At 51.3% G+C, this 26,387-nt stretch overlaps 1 protein-coding gene across 1 annotated transcript in view; it reads left to right on the top strand.

Annotated features, from left to right (window-relative positions):
• MAN1C1 (mannosidase alpha class 1C member 1) overlaps positions 1 to 26,387 on the top strand; it is a 174,499-nt gene that overhangs the window by 105,842 nt on the left and 42,270 nt on the right. Inside the window, exon 3 of the mRNA XM_073007686.1 lies at positions 25,291 to 25,406. Within this exon, the coding sequence (XP_072863787.1) occupies positions 25,291 to 25,406 (116 nt within the window). The remainder of the gene's footprint in view (positions 1 to 25,290; positions 25,407 to 26,387) is intronic.

Below are 26,387 nucleotides of genomic sequence, written 5' to 3'. Positions count from 1 at the left end.
TGCAATGGCCAGATCTCAGCTCACTGCAAGCTCCGCCTCCCAGGTTTACGCCATTCTCCTGCCTCAGCCTCCCGAGTAGCTGGGACTACAGGCGCCCGCCACCTCACCCGGCTAGTTTTTTTTTATTTTTTAGTACAGACGGGGTTTCACTGTGTTAGCCAGGATGGTCTCGATCTCCTGACCTTGTGATCCGCCCGTCTCGGCCTCCCAAAGTGCTGGGATTACAGGCTTGAGCCACCGCGCCCGGCTTCCCTCTGAATTTTGAAATTGATCCATTGCTTCTAGCTTCTGACATTCCAGATGAGAAACCTGTGCCATTTTGATATCTCGTCATTTGTATGTGACCTGTCTTTTCCCTGGAAGCTTATAGTGCCTACTCTTTGTCCTCAATGTTCTGAAATTTCAAGACGATATACCTCAGTGTAGGTCTCTTTTCATTCACTGTGCTGGGAAATGAATGGACCTTCTCAGTCTAAAAATCCATGCCTTCAGTTCTGGGACACCTTGAATGATTTCTTTGATTATTTCCTTCTACCGATTTTTCTGTTTCTGGAATTCCTACATTTTGTGTGTTAGACCCCTGAGCTGGTCCTCCAATTTCTCTTCTGTTTTCTATCTGTCTCTTTAGTTTTGGTTCTACTCTAGAAAATTTCCTCAAGTTTGTCTTCCAACTCTTTTATTGAGTTTGCATTTCTGCTGTCAGACTGTGTATTTATTTCCAAGAGCTCCATTTTATTTTGTGAATGTTCTTTTGTTGAGCATTCTGTTCTTGTCTCACAGACACGCCATTTTCTTTCATCTCTGATGATATTTTGTTTTTAAAGTTTTCTTCTTCCTGCAGTCTCTGTGTCTTCCCAGTTACCTTTCCTGTTTGTGTATATGTCCATCTCTCGTGTTAAGTTTCCCTTAAAAATGTTTGTGGCTCCTTGGCTGTGTCTTCAAGTTAAATGTGGGGCAGAAAAGAAGATGGTTGGGGCTCTGTGTGGTGAGCGGGCTCTGCTGACTGATGCCTCCAGTAGGAAAATCCAATGGGAACTCAATATAGTTGTTTGTTCTCTAGTGCTAGCTAGTCGGGTTCTGCATAGAAGATGTTTTCATTCTCCTGCCTAGTGAATGGACTCATGATCACAGCCTTCTGATTGTGACCTATCTTTTCTCTGGAAGCTTATAGGGCCTACTCTTTGTCTTCAATGTTCTGAAATTTCATGACGATATACCTCAGTATAGGTCTCTGTTCATTCATTGTGCTGGGAAATTAATGGACCTTCTGAGATCCATGTGGGCAAGAAGGGCAAAGGTGGGCAGCCCAAAAATCTTCACTTACCCCCTCTGCTCCCAGGATAGCACACGATGCCTCAGCCAGGTATCCAGGGGCCCTCTGTCTTACTCCTTTCTGAGACTCTGCCTCTGGTTTTCTGCTGGGATGAGAGGGAACATTTTCTTGGCAGAAGTAGGAAGAGGATCTAGGGATCTTACTGCCTTTAAGCCGACTTGCAACAAACCCTCCTCTTATTTCACTTCCAGAGATACCTGGTGTTGCCACCAACCCCAGAGCCTTTGGAGTTTTCTAGCACAAACCTGAGTGCCTGTTTGCTTGCATTGTCATGGTTTAGGGTTCTGCTTTCTTGGCTTTGCTGAGTCAGCACTCCACATCTCTTTCCCAGCTGCCAAACTTTGTTACTATCGTCTTCTTCCCTGGTTGCTCTATCTTTGTGGATTGATGCATTTTTTAAAAAATTATACCATTGTCTTAGTGGAGTTTCTGGGTGGAAATAGAGGCTAGTGCATTCATTGAACTCACAATCTTTAACCACAGTCTCTGGCTCTTCTGTTGGGTTCCCTGAGCTTCAACATCATCATCTGTAGAGTGGGACAAAAGATCCCTTTCCTGATGTCTACCCAGGAACCTTTGTGAAGATCAGATGGGTTTTTGCATAAAGATTTACCATTCAAACAGCAGGATGTATGACTCTCCATTCTAAGTGGTGCTTGGACTAAAGGATTGAGGGGTACCCTCTAGAGGCTGGGACTGGAGAAAAGGTCAGCCTGGGCTGAGGGATACTGTATCAGTTACAAACAACCACAGACCTCACTGGCATGCAGCGATAAGTGTTTAGGTAACTCAGGAATCTTCAGAGTTCAGCTGACCCAGGCTGGGCAGGCCAAATGACTGCCTACCTTTTTTTTTTTTTGAGACAGAGTTTTGCTCTTGTTGACCAGGCTGGAGTGCAGTGGCGCGATCTCGGCTCACTGCAACCTCTGCCTCCCGGGTTCAATCAATTCTCCTGCCTCAGCCTCCAGAGTAGCTGGGACTACAGGTGCACATGACCACATCCGGCTAATTTTTGTATTTTTAATAGAGATGGGGTTTCACCATGTTGGCCAAGATGTTCTCGATCTCCTGACCTTGTGATCCACACACCTGGCCTCCCAAAGTGCTGGGATTACAGGCGTGAGCCACCGCGCCCGGCCTACGACTGCAGGTCTTGACTAGGCTCACCTTTGTGCCCGAGGGCAGCTGACTGTTGGCTGATCTAAGAGATCCTTGGCTTGGACAACTGGGCCAACTCAGCTCTGCTCCACACATCTCTGCATCTCAGCTCTCATTCAGATGTGTTCCCATGGAGGTGGCAAAAGGACAAGAAAACAAGCAGAAACATGCACGTGCTTTTTCAAGCCTCTGCATGTGTCACATTTGCTCTTATTGGCTGAAGTTAGCCACATGTGTCTGAGCCCAGAGGAAGAGGATGGGGAGAGACATCCTATTCAGTGGCAAAGGACATGAATGCAGGAAGCGATAAGGAATTGGGACCACTGGTGCAAAATCTACTGTGAGTGGCTAGGCATGGCTCACGAACAGAGCATCCCCCAGCCTCTATTATTTTCCTGCAAACACAGAATATTTTGCCAAAGCAAGGAACCTGGGGTTCTGCCACCCTGATTTGCATGCAGTTAAAAGAGCCAGTCCTTTACTTGCTACTGGAAGAAATGCTGTCCATCTCTAAAACAATCAGACATGATCTCTCTGATAGAACAGTACACTCCCCAGACCCAGGCTGGAGCTGTAGATCACAGGCAACCGATTAAATCTGCTTAATTATTTGATTCAATCAGAAGTTGGCTTAATTATTTTCTTGCTCTCACCTCTTTTGAATCCATTCTGGAAACTGATTATGTCTTTAACACCAGTCCAGAGATAAACGTTTCAATTGGGAAATGTAATTAGCCAAGGAAAATGAATGTGGGAGCTGCCTTTTGTCAAAGCACCATTAAAACCCAACCCTGGTCAATACCAATGTGGTGTGAAGACAAAAGGCTCAGTTTGCTCCTCTTGTGACTGGAAGGGGAAGGCCCAGCAGGAGGTGGGAAAATAGGTATCTTGGGATCTTAGCAAAAGGAAGCTCATTAATTCATTCATTCGGAGGCATTTCTAGGCCAGCTCTGGGATGGATGCTAGAGATGCAAAGGTGCACTGGCCACGTCCCTTGCCTCGAAAGAGTTCTCTTCTTAGAGGAGGGATTCACGCATAATTATGAGGTCAAAGCGCTACGGGAATACAGAGGAAGGAGCCACTGATTCTGCCTCTGGGAACTTGACAGAGCAGATAACGTTGAGCTGGGCTTTGAAGAATAAGCTGGAGTCTCCCAGGTGAGAAGGACATTCTAGGTAAAGGGCACAGCACGTTCAAGGGCATGACGGCGTGAGAGTACCGGAGTGCTTATTAGGGGCCCGCTAGAGCAAGCCTGCTGAGGGCTTCATGGTTATCCTAGCTCCTCCTAGAATAAAGTATGCAGCGTGTCCTTGGGGCATCCCACCTCACTTTTCAGTGCCTCAGGATCCTGCCTCGCCTCCCACTTTGCCCTCTAGACGGCGTTATTAAAGATTCTCTCCCAGTGTTTGTTTTAATGGAAGTTGAAGGCATGTGGCATTTGAGGGAGACTGCACCATCTGAAAACCGGGGGCTGGGAAAAACTCAAGGCATCTGAGAACAACAGATGCACACGGTAGAGCTGAAGAATGAGAAGGTGCTCAGGGCAAAAGGTCCAGCCTGGGCTGAGGCTCGGCGGTACAGCACGCTGAGCTGAGTGTGGCTGTGGCATGAAATGAAAGGTGAGGCTTTCATTTGAGTGACCTGCCCAGCTGGGCAGGGGCTGGATCGCAAAGGGCCTTTTACAGGCCATTGCAGACCGGCTCCTTGGCCTTGGCCTCTATGGTGGGGGACTCTCTTAACACTGCTCCGACTATAGCCCCTCTCCTGCAAGTCTTCACTTCTTCAAAAGCGGTCAGTGCTCAGAGCAGTGGTCTCTGGTTTGCTTGGATCTCTGCCCAAGGCAGAAGCTTGTCTGGAATGCAGTGAGGTGGAGAAGTTATCTGACTAGGTGGCTCCTACACCTGGGGAAAGGGAATGAGAGGGAGGACCACCACGACCACTGTCTCCAGGGCCACAGCAAGGTGGACCCACCACACCTGTGCCCACCTGGTTCCTATTTACCTTAACCCTTAGCCATCCTTACAAGGAAGAATTCAGCCAACGGTGGCCAGGCACTAACAGAAGCTGCCAGGCCCTGCCTCCCTCTGAGACACACAGCCACTGACTGCCAGACCCTATCCCATGTCATCCATGTACACACACTTTGTAATGGGGTGTGGTCACCAGCATGTGTGCAATTTTATACCCTGCTGTTTTGTTTGGTAGGACTTGAAGCCTCATCATCTGCCTTCCCCAGGTGGGCCCCGTCTCGCCTGTGAGGCCGCTGGTATAGGGAGAGAGCACAAGTACGGTAGGCATTCGGGCCGTGGTTCCTGCTTATTTGCTGTGCAGCTTTGGACAAGCTTCTTAGCTTCTCTGAGCCTCAGTTTTGTCATCTAGAAATGGAGATAATATAACCACCTACACTGCAGTATAATTATGAAGATTAAGAGTATAAAATTCTCAGCCAGGCATGGTGACTCACGTCTGTAATCCCATCACTGTGAGAGGCCAAGGCGGGAGGATCACTTAAGTTCAGGAGTGTGAGACCAACCTGGGCAATACAGTGAGACCTCATCTCTATTTAAAAAAAGCCATGTGTCTGTACTCGTAGCTACTCAGGAGGTTGAGGTGTGAGGATGGCTTGAACCTGGGAAGTGGAGGTTGCAGTGAGCTGAGATCATGCCACTGTATTCCAGCTTGGTTGACAGAGGGAGACCCTGTTTCAAAAAAAAAAAAAAAAGTAAAATTCTCAGTTTAGTTGTTGGCATGAAGGATGTATTAAACACATAGCCATGATGATCATGGAGGCTGCTAGACCCAGCTCAGATTACTGCCCAGCGGACTAGCTGGATGATCTTAGGCACCAGTCATGTAAATTCCTCCTCTGTAAACCAGGTTTAATGACACCACTCAGGGTAGGGATAAGGAACAAACAGGCTAAGTCCTGCCTGTGGATAGACTTTGGAAATGGATGCTTCATGTCCTTGTCGTAGTCCAGGGCACTGATGGTGTTTCCTCTGCCAGGTGATTTGAGAACTCCTCACGGGTCCCCAGTGAGAGGCGGTGAGCGACTGTGTGAAGGAATGAGACAGCGTGGGAGGTGGAGGAGGCTGGCGTCTGCACCCACCGTGCCCGAGAACGGGACAGTGGGGGATACATGCAGGACAAAGTGGCCTTGCACCCTACTCCAGGCTCCAGAGGCTGGGGGTGAGCATTCTCTAGCCCCACTCTGAAGCTGTGGCAGAGGAACCCAGCAGCAAAAGGACACGGAGTGCCCAGGGTATTCTGTGTGAAAGTCGCTGAGGCCGGAGACAGCTCTTCACATCCTGTGTCACTCAGGCCTTTCCCACCCTGTCCCCCTGCGGGGTCTCAGCCCCAGTCCTGGGCAGGGAGTGTGGGATGCTTAGGAGAGGGGTACAGGCTGAGCCTCAGGCACCCTTGTGGGAATCCATCCTGGGCCCCTGGCCCTGGCCAGACAAGCTGGCAGATTGCCCAGCCACATCCAAAGGCAATATGTGCTCTGAGCACAGAGCCTGGCCGAGGACACCAGAGAGCAGGAGAGCGTGGGGGCCGTGCAGACACATGACAAGGCTTTGATAACACAGTCTACCTGCCATGTCTGAAAAATCAGGCGTGCATCTTCCTAGCAGGGAATGCAATTTCCTGTTAATGAGTTGTGAGAGGTTGGAACAAGTTACCAGAGGGAGGCTGGGCCAACTGCTTCCCAGGGCAGCTGCCAGGAGATGGAAGCCAGGCCCCAGCCTCCTCCCTTCGGGGAGCTCAGCTATTTGGGGAGCATCTCTCAAAGGGCTGAACTAAAGCCTGGAGTGAGAGGCCCCAGCCTAGGCCAGGACCTGCTAGTGGATCTTGAGACCCTGCCGGGAGCTTCTCCAGGCCTTAGCTGCTGCACTCCCCTGCCTCAGCAGGGACTGGCCAGAGTCCCCTCCCTTCTGCAACCTTGGGCTCTCAGAGGGACCAAAGCCAATAACCCCGTGACAGACAGATCTCTGTGGTTCCTCGCTGCTTGCAAAGCACTCACGCTTGTCATCTTATGAGGCACTCACAACAATCTGTGTGAGAGAAACAGGCTTAGGGAGGTAAAGTGCCCAGTGTCATTCTGCCTGGTGGGTCTGTTGAGGGCAATGCTGGCTGCTATGACAGATAAATCCAGAGACTTCAGTGGTTGGAGACAACAGACATTTCTTTTTTGCAACAGACATTTCTTTTTTGCTCATGGAAAGTCAAGTTGATGGTGGGGAGAGCTCCGTTCCCCCTGATGATTCAGGCACTCAGGGTGATGGAGACACTATCGTCTTCAGGTTGTAACCCCCAAGGTTGCCTCAGCCTTGGAAGATGCACAAATGGTTTTTTTGGGCCAGCCTCAAAGTGGTGTATGGAGCCTATGCCCACACCCCATTGGGTCCTGCGGCCCCACCTAGATGCAGAAGGGCTGGGAAATGCAGTTCCTGCCTGGACGGCTATTTCCCTTCAACGGCTCTGCCTAAGGAAGGGAAACGGGAGCAGAATCTTTCCTGGCGCAGTAGAGGGTATTACCCTCAAACAAAGGCTGGGGACCCCTAGTGAGAGTTTGGTCACCTAGGAGTCAACAAGCGCCCAGTGTGGTCTGAGACCTGAAAGAAAACTCGCTGTGTGGCTCTGACCCCAGAAGGATTCTGGATCTCCAAATGCTGTTCCAGCCTTCTCGGCAGCCTCTTGCCCCTTCATTAGCTTCTAATGTACACGGCTGCTCATGGCCCAGCCCTGAGACGCCCCTTTGTGGCTCCTCATGGCCCTCAACATAGAGACCAAACCCCTTGGCCTGCATTTGAAGTCTTTCCCAGGACAGCTCCAGCTGACTGGCCACATTGCTCCCCTCATTCCCCCCTGCCTAAACCTATGCTCCTCTCTGACCAGCTTCCTGCCTCAGGGCCTTTGCACATGCTGTGCTTGCTGCCTGGAATGTCCCCCCTGCTGCTCTCTACCCTGCAGGTTCCTGCTCGTTCTTCTCGATCCATCACAGGTCCACGAGTCTTCCTGAGAAGAGTTAGCCACTCGGCCAGCATTTATTGAGAGCTTACTGTGTACCAAGCACTGCAGTAAAAGCTTCCCAGGAATTAACTCATTGATCTCCCAAGCCTACAAGGCAGGCATCCCATTTTCTCTTTTTTTTTTTTTTTTTTTTTGAGATGGTGTCTTGCTCTGTCACCCAGCTAAAGTGCAATGGGGTGATCTAGCTCTGTCACCTAGGCTGGAATGCAATGGAGCGATCTCGGCTCACTGCAACCTCCGCCTCCCAGGTTCAAGTGATTCTCCTGCCTCAGCTTCCGGAGTAGCTGGGACTACAGGCCCACCACACCCAGCTAATTTTTATTTTTTTAATAGAGACAGGGTTTCACCATGTTGGCCAGGATGGTCTCGATCTCTTGACCTCATGATCTGCCCACCTCGGCCTCCCAAAGTGCTGGGATTACAGACGTGAGCCACCGTGCCAGGCCAGGCATCCCATTTTCTAGATGAGGAACCCAGGTCTGTGAGGAGTGTGTGTGAGGTCACACAGCTGCAGAGTGGCAAAGTCAAATTCCAAACCCTGTGGCTCACAGCCAGGCCTTAACAGCTGCATAAACTTCCACCTATTCTTAGCACCTGTCACAAGGCTTCATAATCATTCATTTACTTGCTGTTTTGCTGGGAAACTGCTTACTGTCTTTCTGCGAAAGCAGCTGCAGCCTCTGTAAGGACAGAGGTCAGGCCTGATCCATCCTAGAATCTTCCTCACCACTGTCACCACCACCACCAAGGCCAAGGTCTGGGTGGTGATTTCCTCTCAAATAAATCCCTTACCCTCTGAGAACTAGAAAGAGAAATTCCTCAGATTATGATCCGTCATAATCCCCTCCCTGCTTGCCTGTGAGTTTTTGAAAGTTACTCTGAAACTGTTTGAAAATGATCTCAGAGGCAGAGACTGGCCTTCTCCACACATGATTAAGTACGATGGCTTTTTAATGATTTGAGCTGTGCCTTCTGTGGATTGACAAAAATGGATTACCATATATTTCTGAAAACCACACTGCCAAAATCAGATTTTTTATTTTTATTTTTTTTTTCAGTTTTCTCAGCCGTCCTCAAAAACCTTAGCCGAGAATGACAAATACTCAGGGCTTTAATTGTTCAGTCACATGAGGGTGGTGCCTCCTGAGTTCCGAGAACTGCTCTCGCCGGGAAAGCCTTGAGACGCCCCTGGGGTTCGATCTTTAGGAAATTGAACTGTGTGTTTTCTCTGAAGCAGAGAGCTGTCTCCTGGGCCGTGGCACGTTTGCTGCATTTGTGAATTGTTTGGGCACTGAGGTCTGAAACAGAGGCAGCTCTTGCCCTGGAAGCATGCTCAGGGCTGTCACGACTGGATGAGGCCTGGCTTGGCTATGGGTGGGTGGACAGGGCAAGCGGTGGGGAAGGGAGGCCTCTCCCTGTGTGGGCACTTCCTCCTCCTTTTCACTCTCCTGCCAGACTCTGTGTGTGGAGTCCTGTACCCTTCACCTAATCCAACCCACCCACATCTGCGACAGGGTTATTGCTGGTACCTTGGACATATGCAGACTCACTGCTGGCTCAGAGAGGTTGAGTCACTTGGCTGTGGGCACAGGCTGGTAAGCCACAGAGCCAAGGCACATGGTTTGACCAGAAACCTGTGCCTCCCCAACAATCGCTGCTGCCTTTAAAAAATCAAATGAGGCCAGGCCTGGTGGCTCATGCCTGTAAGCCCAGCACTTTGGAAGGCTGAGGTGGACAGACCATCTGAGCCCAGGAGGTTGAGACCAGCCTGGACAACATGGTGCAACCCCATCTGTACAAAACAATTAGTCAGGCGTGGTAGCATATGCTTATGTAGTCCAGCTACTCAGGAGGCTGAGGTAGGAGGATCACCTGAGCCTGGGGAGGTCAAGTCTGCAGTGAGCTGTGATCGTGCCACTGCACCCCAGCTTGGGCAACAGAGTGAGACCCTGTCTCAAAAAATAATAATAACAATAATAATAATAATAATCAAATGAGAGGCAGCTCATAGGTATCCTCTGTAGTCTGTTTACATTTAAGGAAAACAAACAAACCTCATTGTGTATCCACTAGCACCAGTGACTTCAGTAATCTACACTATCTGCATTTCACAGAGGAGGGTGTTGAGGCTCGTGGGATAAGGTAGCTGACCAGAAGTCACACAGCTAGTAATAGGCCAATTATGATTTTATTCTAAGTCTACCTGATTGCAAAGTTTCTGCCCTGCTCTGTCCTTTGTAGGAATCTGTCTCAGGCCCCTGCCTCCCTCTCCGTTAGACACAGGTAAGTCTGGCAAGGGGGAAGCCTGAGTGGCTTCTGTGAGGTTCTGGAAGGGTCCTGTGGACCAAAGAAAAGGAAGGCTCTTGGTCTATAGGAGTGTAGGCTGATCCCCTCCTCTTTACTGATGCTGGGAGTAAACCAGGTAGATTCATCATGGCCTGATGGAGAGAGGGCCACCTGTCCGGCCTGTGGTCATGCGTGCTCTGGGCTCCTGCTCTGGTCTATCTCAGGGTTAATTTACTATATATTTACTCCAAACCTACCATGCACCTGGCATCACACTAGGCTCTTTGGTGGTTCCAAAGATGCATCTGGCAGGATCTCTCCCTTCCAAGGCTCCCATCTGTCAGAGAAAAAGACCAACTGAGACCCTCCTATGAGTGAGCCTGGGCCAGGGGATCAGTGGTGGGTCCCAGAACAGTGTAGGTAAGAAGAGCCACCCCTCGAGGGCATGTGGGGAGGCTCCTGCAGAGGATGCCCAGGCTCCCAGGGAGAGGTGGCAGCTCTCCGCAAGGTAGTGCCTGCTGCGGGGGTGCCTTGCTCCAGCCCAGAGGAAGGAGATAGGGTCAGGCTGAGCCACAGGTCCACAGGAGGTAGCCTGCAGTCTCAAAGCCAAGAGTACTTCCCCGGGACCTTCTTGGGCGTTCCAAACCAGGCCCAGTCTCCCAAGTTGTGCAGGAATGGAATGACATAGCAGTGAAGGGCAGAGCCACCAAGGCAGATAGCCGGAGTTGAGTTCTGGCTCCCTGTTCATCAGTACTGGTAGGTTTAGATGATTTTCGAAGCCTCAGTTTCCCCATCTGTAAAACAGGGGCAGGAATTGCACCCTCCTCCTCATGTGTTGTGAGACTTAAAAGAGGTGCTGCTGGCCGGGCGCGGTGGCTCAAGCCTGTAATCCCAGCACTTTGGGAGGCCGAGACGGGCGGATCACGAGGTCAGGAGATCGAGACCATCCTGGCTAACATGGTGAAACCCCGTCTCTACTAAAAATACAAAAAAACTAGCCGGGCGAGGTGGCAGGCGCCTGTGGTCCCAGCTACTCGGGAGGCTGAGGCAGGAGAATGGCGTGAACCTGGGAGGCGGAGCTTGCAGTGAGCTGAGATCCGGCCACTGCACTCCAGTCTGGGCGAAAGAGCGAGACTCCGTCTCAAAAAAAAAAAAAAAAAAAAAAAAAAAAAAAAAAAAAAAAGAGGTGCTGCCTGTGGTGCCCTCAGCAACATGGTGTTGGCCTCCACGCAGGTTTGCGTCTGTGGCGTCCGGCATTTTGCGTGATCTCTAGCCCTCAGGATGGTTTGCAAGGTGGAGGTCTTGCTCCCACTGTGGAGGATGAGGAAACTGAGGCAGCTAGTAAGTGGTGGATCCAAGCATGGATTTCCAGGACTCAATCCATTCTGCTGGCCCACTGCCTGCAGCTAAGCCATCCCAGCAACCACAAAGACCCTCCCTGAGGCTCAGCGCCCTACCAGGCCCTCCTGGTACTGCCTCTGCTATCTCTTAATGTTTTGCAGGGGTGAATGGGACCTCTTTGATTTCCTTTCTTTTCCTCTTTCCAATGATCATCATTCATCTTGTTATCAGAGCCATGCATCTGCACCTCTTGGCTGTGGTCCACAGGCTGTGTTTGCCATGATCAATGCATAGCTCTGTGTGGCCACAATGTATACCCAAGACAGCACTGCAACCCTGTGCCCGTGGGCCCAGGAGGCTCTGGCACTGTCAAAAACAGCTGGAGCCTCCCCCAGGAGTTGAGGTGAGGCACCTGGCTCACATGCCCTATGGTCTTGTTGAATTCTTCTTGTTCCTGGACTGGTACACAGCTGCCCCTCACCTCCAGCTGCCTTCGCAGGGTCTCAAAGCACAGACCCAGGTGCTCCTGCCCCCATCCTCCTCATCCATAAGTGCCTAGAGGACAATTCACCAAACCAAGATGGGTAGCTCTGGAGTCTCCCCAAGATGGGCCCAGCCACTCATCATACAGCAGCCAGTCAGATCCAGTTCCTAAGCCATCCAGACCCCCTTTCCTGAAGTCCCAGGGCCACGTGTGGTCTGGCCCCCACCCCCTCACTGCCCACTGCTTTCCCCCTTTCCCACTGCACACAGCCCTTACCTCGGGATTTTCAATGTGCTATGCATTCTGCCTGCCGTGCCCTTGGCCCCTTTCCTCCTGGGCCTCCTTCAAGCCTCTGCCCGAATGCTGCCTATCTCCTGGCTGCATCCCCCACCTCCACCTAAATGGCGCTCCTCCATGGCCACTCTGTCTTTCTGCATCGCATGTGTTACATTTAGATGTGTCTCTGTGGGTGCTTCCCCTCACTCCACTAGACTCCAGTGCCAGGCATACCCCAAGCACCCAAAAAATATATTTGGGATGAATGAATGAATGAATGTGGAACAAATGACTTAATTCCTCTAAGCCTCAATCTTTGTAAGAGAGGGACAATGAGTTTTTATTTTTTTATTTTTAATTTATTTTAATTAATTAATTTATTTATTTTTGAGACAGAGTCTCTCTCCGTTGCCCAGGCTGGAGTGCCGTGACACAATCATAGCTCACTGCAACCTCCACCTCCTAGGTTCAAGCGATTCTCGTGCCACACCCTCCCAAGTAGCTAGGACTACAGGCGTGCACTATCTCGCCTGGCTAACTTTTGTATTTTTAGTAGAGATGGGGTTTCACCATGTTGGCCAGGCTGGTCTCGAACTCCTGGCCTCAAGTGATCCACCCGCCTCAGCCTCCCAAAGTCCTGGGATTACTGGCATGGGCCACCACTCCTGGCCCAGTGATAGAGTTTTTAAAAGATGGATGTGAAGCAAACAGCACAGTGCCAGGCACAAAAGGATTGTTCTTAACTTCTGATAAGGAAGGATTGGCTGGCATTTAGAATTCCACATTCCATAAGAAACTTTTTTGGGGGTGTCTACCCTGGGCCAGGATCTCAGAGCCTCATGGAGTCAGGGTCTGGCTCCCAGAACCTCACACCACAGAGGAATTGCCTCTGGCCAGGGCACTGGCTGTCAAGGAGACCTCCTCACATAGAGGCAGTGCAGGGAGGGTGTCCAGTCCTTCACTCCGCAGATCCCAAAGACACCTTGACTCTGCGGGGTCTGTGTAGGCTTAAATTAACCAGGCTTAGATCTAGCCATGAAGACACTCCTTGTCTGGAATGGATTTGAGAAAAGGACACAAATTACTGTAACGGAAGTTGATAAACAGTGCCTTTGATAAAAATGTTCAGAGGAGAAAAACCTCAGGTCCACATGGGAGAATCAGGGATGTCTTCACGGAGGAAGAAACATTTTATCTGGAAGTTGAAGTAGACGTTGGATTGAGGCATGTGGGGACATTGTGGGTTAGAAGAGGGCATGCCAGGAAGAGGAAACAGCTTGAAGAAAGGGCTGGAAGCTGGAGAGAATGGGCCACATGGAAGTAGTAGTTTGCCTAGAATGTGGAACACATGAAAAGACAATTAAGACATAGGGGGCCAATCACGGTGGCTCACGCCTGTTTTCCCAGCACTTTGGGAGACTGAGACAGGTGGACCACTTGAGGCCAGGGATTTGAAACAAGCCTGGCCAACATGGCAAATTCCCACCTCTGCCAAAAATACAGAAATTAGCCGGGCATGGTGACGCATGCCTGTGATCCCAGCTACTCAGGAGGCTGAAGCAATGAGAATCATTTGAACCCGGGAGGTGGAGGTTGCACTGAGCAGAGATCGCACCACTGCACTCCATCGTGGGCGACAGAGCGAGACTGTGTCTCAAAATGTGTATGTATGTATATGTGTGTGTATATATATATGTATATATGTGTGTGTGTGTATATGTATATATATGACATAGGACTATAAGAGCATTGTGTCAGTCAACTATTCCCATAATAGGGTTGTATTATAACAAAGTATTCCACAGTGAGAGGCAGACCACAGTGAGTGTTTTTTGTTACTGCAGATAGGCTGGAATTTGGTTTATCTAGGCTGCACCTAGCTAGGTCCAGGTCTGCTCTGCACATATCTCATCTTTCCTGACCAGTGGCCATTTGAGGTTCATTCTTCTTATGGTGAAGCGTGGGAGCCTAAGAGAGCAAGCCCAGCCATACAAGCATGTTTCAGATCATGTCCACTAATCCCTGTGGCAGGTCTCATAGCCAAACCTAAGATCAACGGCAGAGTTTTAATTCCCCACCCACCATGAAGCCCAAGCAAGTTACATGGAAAAGCCCAAGGTTAACGGGATAGGGATATTTACTCCTCCTGAGGAGGGAGAGGGAGGGAGTGAAGATTTGTTGAACAACCATCTAATTTCCCCAGGCAAGTAGAGGCCAGAGTGTGAAGGGTCTCTGTGTCTGCTGTCAGGAGCTCATCAGAGCAGTAGCTGGACTTTGATGTCTGGTGGGATGAGCGGCAAAGGGCTCTGATTTTTGCTCTTCTTCCTGCTGAGGCAAAAAGAGTACTGCAGTCCTACTGGGTAGTTAAAATGCCCCAATCCCTACCCAGCTCAGTCCTGTCTTCCCTGTGACTCACGCTTTCTCCTTACCTGGCACAAAGGCAGTACCTTCTCTGCTGGGCCAAGCATCTGCCAGGGCTCGTAGCTTTGCCAAGCCTGAGGGTGACTTTCTCTGTTGGAACTGAACCTTGTGATAACAGCCCCATGCATTGAGTACCTGCTGTGTGCTGGGTGTGTCATTTTCTCTTGTAGTGAGTGCCTGCTGAGTGCTGGACAGTGTATGGGGGTTCTTTAAATGTATTCGTCCAAACTCATCACCATACCACCCTAAAAGGGAGACCTCATTGTCCCATTTTACTTTGTTTAACTTTTGTTTTTGTGGCAGGGTCTTGCTGTGTCGCCCAGGCTGGAGTGCAGCGGCGCCGTCACAGCTCACTGCAGCCTCTACCTCCCGGGCTCAAGCGATCTTCCTACCTCAGCCTCCCAAGTAGCTGGGACCACAGGCACATGCCCCTTGCATTTTTTGTAAAGACAGGGTTTTGCCATGTCGCCCAAGCTGGTCTTGAACTCCTGGGCTCAAGCGATCCACCTGCCTAAGCCTCCCAAAGTGTTGTGATTATAGGCATGAGCCACTGCACCCCGGCTCATTATTCCATTTCACTGAGGGTACAAGAGGTCAAGTCAGTTGCCCAAGCTCACACAGCAAGGATGGATGAGGCTGAGATCAGAACCGGGTCTGTTTGGCTCCAAAGCCCATATTCTCTTCCCTATCAAGGCCTCACAGGAAATGTAAAGGTCACATGGCTAGAAGGTGGCTTCTGGTCACAGCTCTGCCCTGAGTTTTGTGACTTTGGAGATATCAGTCCAGAATTCTGAGCTCCAGTTTTGAGATGAAAGCAGTTCAGAGCTTGCTCTACAGCACTGTCAGAGGGAGCTTTTAAACACAGGTTTCCAGATCAGACAGCACCCTCCGCTCTTGTTTAAAAACAAACATTAACATTTTACAAACACACCCTGTTTTCCAATGAGGAGCTGTGTCCAGCGGACTGCTTCAGTGAAGTGTGTCCAGCCACTTGTCACAGGGAACCTCCTCCAGCCGTTGGCTGCGGTAACCATTCTCCAGTCAGCTGTGGCAGCAAAGCGTGGCATCTGCTCGGGAAGGGTGGAGGAAGCCATTAGTTCCACCAGGGCCCTGACATCTGTGGCTGCCCATTTCACCCCTTCAACAGGGATTTCCTTGGTAGCTGGCCACCACCGTGTGTGCTGTGTCTTCTCCGAGGCCCAGGGGCCTGGTAAAGTGTTGGAGACCCCCAAGAAAGAGCTGTTCGCATTTCCAGTCGCCATTCATTCATTCATTCATTCATTCAACAATCACTTGTTTCTGCCTTCTTTGTGCCCAGCCTGAAGATGGATGCCGGGGCCACTGGGAAGTGTTAGACCCAGCCACTGCACCCTAGCATTCACAGGCCCCTATGCAGAGACATGCAATATAGTGCACACAGTGCTGGGACAAAGTCACGTGCAGCGGAGTGGGTGGGCACCAAAGGAGGGCATGGTCAGTTCTGTTTGGCGGCTCAGGAATGTCTTGGGAAAAGGCTTAATGTATGAGCCAAGGCCAGAAAGATGAGTAGGTGTTTACCAAGCCAACTGCAAGGGAAGGCATCCCAGGCAGAGGGACCCATATCAGCAGGCACACCAGGGAGTCTGAGGAGCTGCTGGTGGTCTGATGTGGGTCGAGCATCACATGCAAAGAGAGCAGGACAAGAGGTGAGGCTGGAGAGCTTGCCACAGCTGGGACCATGGGCTCTGCACACTGTGCCCAGGAGTTTGAACTTGGAGAACCGAGGCAGGGGTGAGGTTGAGGGCGGTTAAACAGGGCAGCGATGTGATCATTATGTGTTCATCTCTCATGCATCAGCCTCCAGTAAGAGCATTCTGTTGGATTCCAGGAAGAGTCCCTAAAAAATATCTTTCCTTCCAGAGGCTTCAAGAAACCTTTGCCTGGAAATATTCAGCCTCAGAGCACAGTGCTATGTGACCCAGGAAATAGCCATCATGGGAAAATTCAAGGAAAATATTCCTGCTCAAGGAAAATAAAACACAACACACGAAAAACAGACCAGATAGAAATGAAGAAGTCCCGATCCATAAGGTTTTATGCAGCCAGAAGACCTCATCATACTAGACGATCTGGTTTTAAACAATAAACTTTGGGTAATGGGGATGTCACTTTAATTAATCTTCCTAAAAACCCATGTGGCAAAAACATTCCAGTTACTATTGCTATGTTGCAAATTACTCCAAAACTTGGGGGCTTAAAACAATTATTTTATTATGCGCACAGATTGAGTGGGTCAGTAATTCAGAAAGGGCACAACAGGGGACAGCTTGTCTCTGTGCAGTCATGTATAGGCTCTCAGCTGGGAAGGCTTGAAGGCTGAGGCTGACTCGACAGCTGGGTGCTGATATTATCTGGAAGCTTTTGAGTCATGCATTGCAATTGATGCTGGCTGTTGGCTAGAACCTCAGATGGGACTGTCAGTCAGAAAACCGACACATGGCTCCCTACGTGTTTTCTCCTTGAGAGCTAGCTGTCTTGGGCTTCCTTACAATATGGTGGCTGGTTCCAAGATCCAGCATTCTGAGAGGCAGGAGGTGGAAGCTGCCAGTTTCTTAAGGTCTGGGCCTTAAGGTCAAGCCAGGCACAGTGGCTCACCCCTATAATCCCAGTGCTTGGGAAGACTGAGATGGGAGGATCGCTTGAGACCAGGAGTTTGAGACCAGCCTGGACAACATAGTGAGACCCCCATCTCTACAAAAAAATTTTAAAAGTTATTCAGGCATAGTGGCGCACTCCTATAGTCCCTGATTCTTGGGAGGATGGCTTGAGCCCCGGAATTCAAGGATACGATAAACTATGATCACACCACTGCACTCCAGCCTGGATGACAGAGCAAGAGACCCTATCTCAAAAAAATAAAGAAAAGAGCACCTCGGGCCGGGCGCGGTGGCTCAAGCCTGTAATCCCAGCACTTTGGGAGGCCGAGACGGGCGGATCACGAGGTCAGGAGATCGAGACCATCCTGGCTAACATGGTGAAACCCCGTCTCTACTAAAAAAAAATACAAAAAACTAGCCGGGCGAGGTGGCAGGCGCCTGTAGTCCCAGCTACTCGGGAGGCTGAGGCAGGAGAATGGCGTGAACCTGGGAGGCGGAGCTTGCAGTGAGCTGAGATCCGGCCACTGCACTCCAGCCTGGGCGACAGAGCGAGACTCTGTCTCAAAAAAAAAAAAAAAGAAAGAAAAGAAAAGAGCACCTCATCCTTTCTGCTTCATTCTGTTGATCCAGGTGATCACAATGGTCTGCCCAGGTTCAAGGGGAGGAGCCATGGGAGGTGTGTCAGTGTCACAAGAAAAGCTTTGTTCTTCTTGTGGGATAAGATACGCCACAGCAGCTGCCTTTGAAAAGGTGGCCTGCCACACAGCCACATGGCTTTCTGTGGATGCTGAGAAAAACGTGTGTTGTTTCTTTACAGATTAAGAAAAATCTCTGTGGATTATCTCATTAAATTAAATGCAGCCATTAGTATGTGGCTCTGGGGATATTGTGGGAATAGGCTATGCCTTGGGTGATTTTTTTTCTTCTAAATGTTCTTCCTGGAGTTTGTGTTGCCAGCCTGACCATTTCTCTTTCCTAATATGATATCACATAAAAACCTCATCATCGTTAATATGGCAGAGTCAGCAGGGTGGGATACAGACCACGATCCAGGGAGGCAGGCTGGCTCCTGGCTCAGCAGCTCCTCGGGAGGAGGTTCTGGGAACTGGAGGTTCATTTCCTTGTAGAGACTGACACGCTCCTCACAGAAAGCTTTGTGCAGGGCGAGGCTTTGGGCACACGTTGTCACCCTGGGCAGCCTGGTGGGAGGGTCTTTTTATAGTGGTGGCAGCCCCTGGAGTAGACGACCCTGCTCTGGACGTGGTCACCACAGATGCCCGTGCTGTGGGCTCATGTTGTTTAGCCCAATCCCTTACCTTTATTGCTTCCTAGGGTCAGACTGTGGCCAGGCACTGGGGGTTGTGAATGCGCCACAGCCCCCCTTGAAGCCCTCCCCATTCAGTGGGAGGGGGCCTTTCTTTCCTAAATACTTACGTGCCCCCATGGGGGCTGGACAGTGTTCTGGGCAGAGGAAAGTGGCGGTGAACTGAGTTCTCCCCCGTGGGAGCCAACCCCTCAGGAGAAGACGGAGTGTCTGGGAGAGCAGATCCGTGCGTGGTGCCCATGGTGATGAAGGCTGGGGAAAACCAGAGAGGACAAGGGGACAGCGAGTGGCAGGAACAGTTTCAGCAGAGTGGCCTGCAGCTGCCAGGGCCTAGGCGAGGAGCAGGATTTGGAGGCTGAAGTGGAGGCTGAAGGGACAGTGCGCAAAGTGGAGGAGGAGAGGCAGTGAGGGAGCCAGGGCAGATCACAGAGCCCCAAGGATGGGAAGGACTAAGGCTTTCAACTCTCAGTCAGATGGGAGCCATGGGGGGTTCGAGCAGGGGAGTGGCATGGTATGACTTGAATTTTGTTGTTGTTGAGACGGAGTCTCGCTCTGTCGCCCAGGTTGGAGTGCAGTGGTACGATCTCGGCTCACTGCAAGCTCTGCCTCCTAGGTTCACGCCATTTTCCTGCCTCAGCCTCCCAAGCAGCTGGGACTACAGGCGCCCGCCACCACGCCCAGCTAATTTTTTGTATTTTTAGTAGAGACGGGGTTTCACTGTGTTAGCCAGGATGGTCTCGATCTCTTGACCTTGTGATCCGCCCGCCTCGGCCTCCCAAAGGCAAGGAGATTACAGGCGTGAGCCACCGCACCCGGCCGACTTGAATTTTTAAAAAAATCTCTCTGACTGCCACACTGAGGACAGATGGGTGGGGTGGGGGAAGAGGGAAGGGCAAGGGTAGATGCCAAGGGGGCAGGGAAATAATGAAGCCAGTGGAATCAATGCAAGAGAGAGGAGGTAGCTGGGTTAAGGCAGTAGCACGGAGGAGGTGGGGTGTGGGCAGTGTCTGGAAATCTTGCAGAGCCAGAGCCAGCAGGAATTGCTGCAGGATTGGATGAGGGGGTGCGAGACAGCGTCAAGGGTTGGGGGCCACAGCTCTTGGGAGGAGGACATTGGCATTAATCAAGATGAAGAAGATTGGAAGGAACAGGTCTGGAGGAAGGCGTGGGATTGGCTTTCAGATAGTGAAACATGAGATGCCTGAAGACCTTCAAGGGGAGACGTGCATGCAGAGTTAGATATGTGAGTCTGGGGTTTGGGGACAAGGTCTTCACAGGACACTTAAATCTGGGGGTCATCAACATGTAGATGGATTTTTTTTCTTTCTTTTCTTTTCTTTTTTTTTTTTTTTTCTTTGAGACGGAGTTTCGCTCTTGTCATCCAGGCTGGAGTGCAGTGGCACGGTCTCAGCTCACTGCAACCTCTACCTCCTGAGTTCGAGCGATTCTCCTGCCTCAGCCTCCCAAGTAGCTGGGATTACAGGTGCCTGCCACCATGCCCAGCTAATTTTTTGTATTTTTAGTAGAGACAGGGTTTCACTTTGTTGGCCAGGCTGGTCTCAAACTCCTGACCTCATGATCCGCCTGCCTTGGCCTCCCAAAGTGCTGGGATTACAGGTGTGAGCCACTGTGCCTGGCTGATGGATTTTAAGATTTGAAATCACTAAGAGAATGATGGACAGAAAAGAAGCCCAAAGACAGAGCCCCAGGGCACCCCAGTCTTTAGAGGTCAGGAGATGAGGAGGAACCAGCACAGCAGACTGGGAAGAAGCCATTCCAGGGTAGAAGGAGAAGCAAGAGGAAGATTGGCAGCCTGAAGGCCAAGATCCAGTAAGGAGCCAGGATCCATGACACCGGGAGACCAGCCTGGCTCCTGCCCTCCTGCCGTCCCACTGTGGGGAAGACACAGATGCAGACTATAGTCCCCACTATTATAAAGTGACAGCGACAGGGAAACGCATGAGTCCATTAGCATGAGATGAGAATGGGGGAAGGTGGAGGTGCACAGTGTAGGGGCCTAGAATGTAGACATGGGGGGCTGGAGAAGACCCTGTCACGGAGAAAGGGCTCTAAGCCGGACCTCAGAAGGTGAGATCACATGCATGGCTTTGTGGGTAATGAGCCATTTGCGGTGGGCCCTAGATTTCCACAGGAGAAGGTGGGATGGGGAAAGGCAGTTCCTGGCAGAGTTTGTAGAAAAGTCATAAAAGTAGCGGTGTGTGAAGAGGCTGCAGGGAATAGCAAGTAGCCCGTTTGGGTTTGGGGGTTCTGACCTTTGGGATGCTTGGAGACAAGGCTGGAAGGTGGGGAGGGGTATGAGAGAGGCAGTGGGAGCCCTTGACCTCAAGAGGCTTACAGTCTAGTTAGGGAGGCAAAGCCCCACAGTGCAGGGAGATGGTGGTGGGTGTCCAAGAAAGTGCTGTGGGCACTCTCAGGGCAAGGAGAGGTTAGCTAGTGGAACCAGATCAGGCTGCCCCTGGGAAGCAGACCTTGAAGAACATGTTGGTGTTGAACATGCCAAGATGCACAGAGAAGATTTCTTGGCAGAGAAGACCACACATGCAAAGGTATGGAAGCAGGAGCTTGCACCCCTTCCTGTATGGGTACTGGGTAGCCATTGGCGGTTCCTGAGCCAGGGGAGAGACCCAAGTTGGATCTGGATCTAGGGTGGATAAGAGGTAAAGGGAAGGGGTCTTGGAGGTAGGAGCACCCTTTTGGAGGCAGCTACACAACGAGATCAGGTAGTGATGGCCTCTGCAGCAGGTACATATGGGACCTATGGGGCGGTTTTCCTTTAAGTTGGGCCAAGGATTTTTGCAAGCTGCGATCTCATACATTGCCCTGCAGGGATGAGGGAGAGGGCCGGGAATGCAGTTGCAACCCAAGGCCTCACTGACCCAGGAAGATTTTTGTGGAGAGGCTGCCTAGGGCCAGTGGGGGCAAGGAGGGCCGCGTGTACTCACTCTCATGCCAGCCCCTGTCCATCAACTTGCCCCATTTAACCCCCCCAGCAGCCTTATGGGGCAGGTCCTAGTGTCATCCCCATTTTGCAGATGAGGGAAATGAGGCACAAAGAGGTAGAATGGCTTGCACTATTGCACAGCTAGGGTGTAAGAGGCCAGGATTTGAACATGCATCTCCCTGACACCAAAGGCAGCCTCTTAGCTATGTGTGAGGTTGCCTTGCAAAGGCTTTATTCAGTAGCCAAAGGTCCGAACCCTCCCAAAGGAAAGGATCAAGAGGGTCTCCCCGACCTCGTTGCCCTTCCTCACTCCCTGGCCAGGCTGCTATTTCAAGGTGAACTAAGGGACCCCAGAAATAAGACCAATGAACTGATTTATCAAGCACTTAGTCTGTGCCAAGCATATAGAATGTATTTATCAGATGTATCTAGGCCAGGTGTGTATATGATGTATTTATCCTGGCTCAGGAACCTGCAGTGGCTCCCCAGTGCCCTGGTCCAGTGGTCTTAACCTCATTTCACAGATGAGAACTTTGATGCTTAGAGCAGATATGTTGCCCATAACGGGATTTGAACACTGGGCTGCTGATTCCTGGGTCTGTATTATTTCTAAGACACCTCACTGCCTTCTGCACTGGCAGGAAGGGGTGAACCCCATGGCTTCAGAACTGGAACAGGAAAGTGGACCAACATGGAGCCCGCCCAGCCGCAGCCCTAGGGAAGCATCCAAACTGGCTCTTCGTATATAAATCATGGTCTGTTTACTGAACAGGGAGTGTGTCTTTCCTCCTGGGGAGCTGCCCCAGGGTGGCTGCAGGTGCAAATAGGGTTGAATTCAGGATAGGGCCTTCTCTCCTGCCCAGCCTGACCGCTGGGTAACCTCTGGCCTGGAATGAAAGGGTTTCCAGTAAGTGCCTTGCTGGACTGCAGCTCAGTCATGTGCCAGGTGGGAATGGGGGTGGGAGACCAACCAAGAGAAGGATTCAGGAGCCTGAGAGCAGGGGCAGGAACTTGCCAACAAATCTCTTAGCAAGCTGCTTTCTCAGCTGGCCGCATAGAGCGTCCCCAGGGACGTCACAGGGCAGAGCTTGTCACGAGGAGCCCTGGCTGCCCTCCCAGCCTGATCTAGAGGAAGAAGGGCACATGGGGTGAAAACACCAGGGAGCCCAGGGCAGGATTCAGAAATCAGACACTGCGGCTGCCTGTCCCCTGGCCTTGAAGGACACACAGCCTGGTCCTCTCTTGATCCGTAACTGATCCGAGTGGGTGGGGTGGGGTGGGTAATCAGATCTGCAACTGTTTTCACAGAGAACTGAGCGGCCCTGCCATGCCCCATGTGTGAAAAACATTCCACTTGGCTTGGGGCCAGGCCAGTCCCCCCTTGGTCTAGACTTGAGCGTGTCCCATCCCCTCTCTGAGGTCTTCGTCTATGACAATGAAGGGGTAGGGGCAGCAGGATCCCCCAAATTCCTCCAGGCCCTTCAAACGTCTGGTTTGAGGTCCTGTGATAGAACAGGAAGGGGCCTGAGCTGCAGCCAGGAGCGCGGACACCAGGCCTGCACCCTGTGTGCCTTGCTCAGTCCGCCTGGGCTCCTCAGTGCCTCCCTGCTTGAGCACCTCGAGAGGGTGAATAAGGCCCAGGAACTCCGTTCAGCCCTGCCACCTACAGGGGAAGCAGCTGGGATGAACCAGCAAAGGATCAAGTCTGTTTGGCTTTGGGATGTGTTTTCCTACCACTCCTTAAGCGTGGGAGGCTCCGGCTGACATTCTGGAAATTCACTTCAGCCCAAACAGGGAAGCCATCCCAGGATGCAGTGCTGAGTCCCTCCAGCCTTCTCCTCCCTCCTTGGCAAACTCCCTTCTGGTAATAGATTCTCCGATCTCCAGCCCATCCCAGGACACAGGGCTGGGTCCCTCCAGCCCTCTGCTCCCTCCTTGGCGAGCCTTCCTTTCTGGTAATAGATTCTTCCACCTCCAGCCTCATCTTCCTCCTAACTGCTCCCTCCCTCTCACTCTCACTTCCGTTCTTTTTCCCGGCCGTGTGCTTTTTCAGACCTTGCCCAGCCTAGAGAGGTGGTTAAGTGTGTGAATTTCAGGATTCTCTTCCTTCAGTCAACACAAGTGAGCAGTTAGGAAGCCCTCATTAAGGAGATTAGAGGCTAACTCTGAATTCAGGAGGTGCCGCAAAGCACACACTGCAGACTCAAGTGGGCTCAACAGGCTCCAGAGTTTCCACTGCGGAAGGTGGAGCCTATGACTCTCAATGTTTTCAGCCTCTGCAGGGAGGACACTGAAGGAACAATCACTCCTGTTAGGGTTGCACTCTGGTCCCTAAAGGAAATTGCTGCTGCCTGCAATGACTCCATAGTTGTAAGGAGTTGATGGGAGACGCCACCTCTTTCAGGAAGCCCTTCAGATAGTACCAGGCGTATCTCTTTCTCCCTCCCCTTCACCTTCAGTTTCCTGCACTGAGTGCAGAAGCTCTGGTTGTGCCCGAGGGTGTCTTCCTCATTACTTTTCTGTCTGGTTCATGGGATGGGAAACGATCATTTTGCACTTACGTCAGCCTTTACTCCCAGGACAGGTCCTGATGCCCAGTGGTAGGGGCCAGGCCTCGTAGTTCGTTCATGCACTAGAATGAGAATGGCCACAAATTTTTGCTTTGTGCATTTGTTTGGTTTCTTTGTCCAAATTTTCTTTCCTTTTTTTTTTTTTTTTAATGGGAATAAGTTTCTGGTTATAAAAAAGTAACCCATGAGCTGAAGAAATCAAAAAGCACCTGTAATCCCGGCATTCAGAGGTAGCCACTGGGTCATTCTATCCAGACTTAGTTCTGTACACTTATACTTTGATGTACAATAAGAATTATACTATTTTTTTTCTTCTTTGCAATTTACTTTAAAAAAAGAAAAGAAAAAAAACAGATCCCATGGATGTCTCCCCAGGTAAATAGGCACAGGTCAACCCCACCTGTGTGGATGACTGTATGGTATCCTATTTTCTATTTGAGCCTCAGTTCACCCTCTATTAGCTACAGCTAATCTTGAAGAGACAGAGGATTGGTACGGTTATGATTTTTGGGCCAGATGCAGTGGCTCATGCCTGTAATTCCAGCACTTTGGGAGGCAGAAGTGGGCAGATCACTTGAGGCCAGGCATTTGAGACCAGCCTTGGCCAACATGGTGAAACCCTGTTTCTACTAAAAATACAAAAATTAGCTGGGTGTGGTGGCGTACATCTGTAATCCCAGCTACTTGGGAGGCTGAGGCACGAGAATCACTTGAATCCAGGAGTTGAAGGTTGCAGGTTGCAGTGAGCTGAGATAACACCATTATACTCTGGTCTAGGTGACAGAATGAGACTCTGTCTCAAAAAAAAAAAAAAAAAAAAAAAAAAGATTTCTGTATGCCAGGTGTGGTGGCTCACGCCTGTAATCCAGCACTTTGTGAGGCCGAAGTGGGTGGATCACTTGAGGCCAGGAGTTCCAGACTAGCCTGGCCAACATGGCAAAACCTTGTCTGTACTAAAAATACAAAAATTAGTTGGGCGTGGTGGTGAGCACCTGTGGTCCCAGCTACTCGGGAGGCTGAGGTTGGAGAATCGCTTGAACCTGGGAGGCGGAGGTTGGAGTGAGCCGAGATCGCGCCATTACACTCCAGACTGGATGACAGAATTAGAGCCTGTCTCAAAAAAAAAAAAAGAATTTTGTATGCCAAAGTAGAGAAAAGTGGGTGGCTGACTGGCACTAATAGTTGACCCGCTGACCAATAGAAGAGTGGACCGAGGTCTGGGAAGTGGCTCAGCCTGAGCCCTCGGTTTCTGGCCACTGTTTTCTGCCCTGAGGAGGAAGCAGCCCATGGTGGGGACTCTGGGTCTCGGCCTCACCTTCAGTGGTGGCACTGGAGTCCGCCTGGATGGTGCCTGAGGTCAGCCTTTGCCGCCGAGCCTGCGCTGGCATTGGAGGGGCCCTGGGAACGGTGGCTTGGGGAAAAGAGAAGGATGGCCCTGGGTCACACCCTCAATGCTCTGTGCCTACAGGAGGCCTCAGTGGGGCGACGGTCATTGACTCCCTCGACACCCTCTACCTCATGGAGCTGAAAGAGGAGTTCCAGGAGGCCAAGGCCTGGGTGGAAGAGAGCTTCCACCTGAATGTGGTGAGTCAGAGGCCCTCGGGGGGTGGTGGCCAGAAGAGGCCCAACAGCCAGCTTCACCCTGTCATCTCTGAGACCCAGAGATGTTGAGGGTCTCGCCCAAGGCTGCACAGTCCAGCAGTCTCAGAACCGGGGCTGCCGTGCACTCTGTGCTGAGTCCCTCCCTTAAGACAGCCTTGAGGTGGGGACATCTTCCCCAGTCTAGCATCCTCCCTAGGGAGGGGACACCACCACAACCATCCGTCCCCTCTCTGCAAGGTCAGTCATTGCTCATCTGGGGCACATTGCTCCCACCCTAGACAGCCCCCCAGGGCCGGATCTGTCACATGAAGCAGCGGCAGCAAGTGGGGAATGGCTTTGTGGAGGAGGGAAGTGGCTCATCTGCTTGGAGCTGCTCCAGCCTTGAGCCTGCCCTGCACTGGCCTGTTGAGATGGCTGGGTGGGGTGGGCGTGGAGTGGGTGGTGCACGTCCCTTTGCAGGCCCATGACCAGGCCTGGGACCTCTTGGTCTCCAGCCTTGCAGGCACACTTGGTCAGGGACCAGGGCCTTGCAGAGGGGATGGTCATGTGTCTGGATGGCACAACAGCCTTGAACACCAGACCCCACCATGTTGATCTCTCAGCCCAGACTAAAGCAAGGCATGCATCCCAGAGGTGAGCTCCCCACGGAGAGAGGCTATTTACATGGACTTGGGGAGTAAGCAATGGAGACCGGGAGGTGAGGAGGGGCCGCATCCAAGCACACACCAGCCTCCATGTGCGCTCCAGGAGTGCCAGGTCCTGCTGCAGACAGGTCTGGGACCGGCTCCTCCAGCTCCTGGCAGCAGCGAGGCCCCTGCCTCCTTGAGAGACAGTTTGCCGCACAGAGCAGGGCGGAGAGTCTGGGAGAGCCTGGGAATGCAACACTTCAGGGGAGCTTCCATGGAGACAGAGGCCTCTGGAGTCCTGGCTGCCCTGCACCTCTTGGAAAAGTCATTGACCCTC

The sequence above is a fragment of the Chlorocebus sabaeus genome, chromosome 20 (genome assembly GCF_047675955.1).
Source record: "Chlorocebus sabaeus isolate Y175 chromosome 20, mChlSab1.0.hap1, whole genome shotgun sequence".
Lineage (NCBI taxonomy): Eukaryota > Metazoa > Chordata > Mammalia > Primates > Cercopithecidae > Chlorocebus > Chlorocebus sabaeus.
The sequence above is the reverse complement of the archived record's forward strand: the minus strand, read 5'-3'. Positions and strand labels throughout refer to the sequence as shown.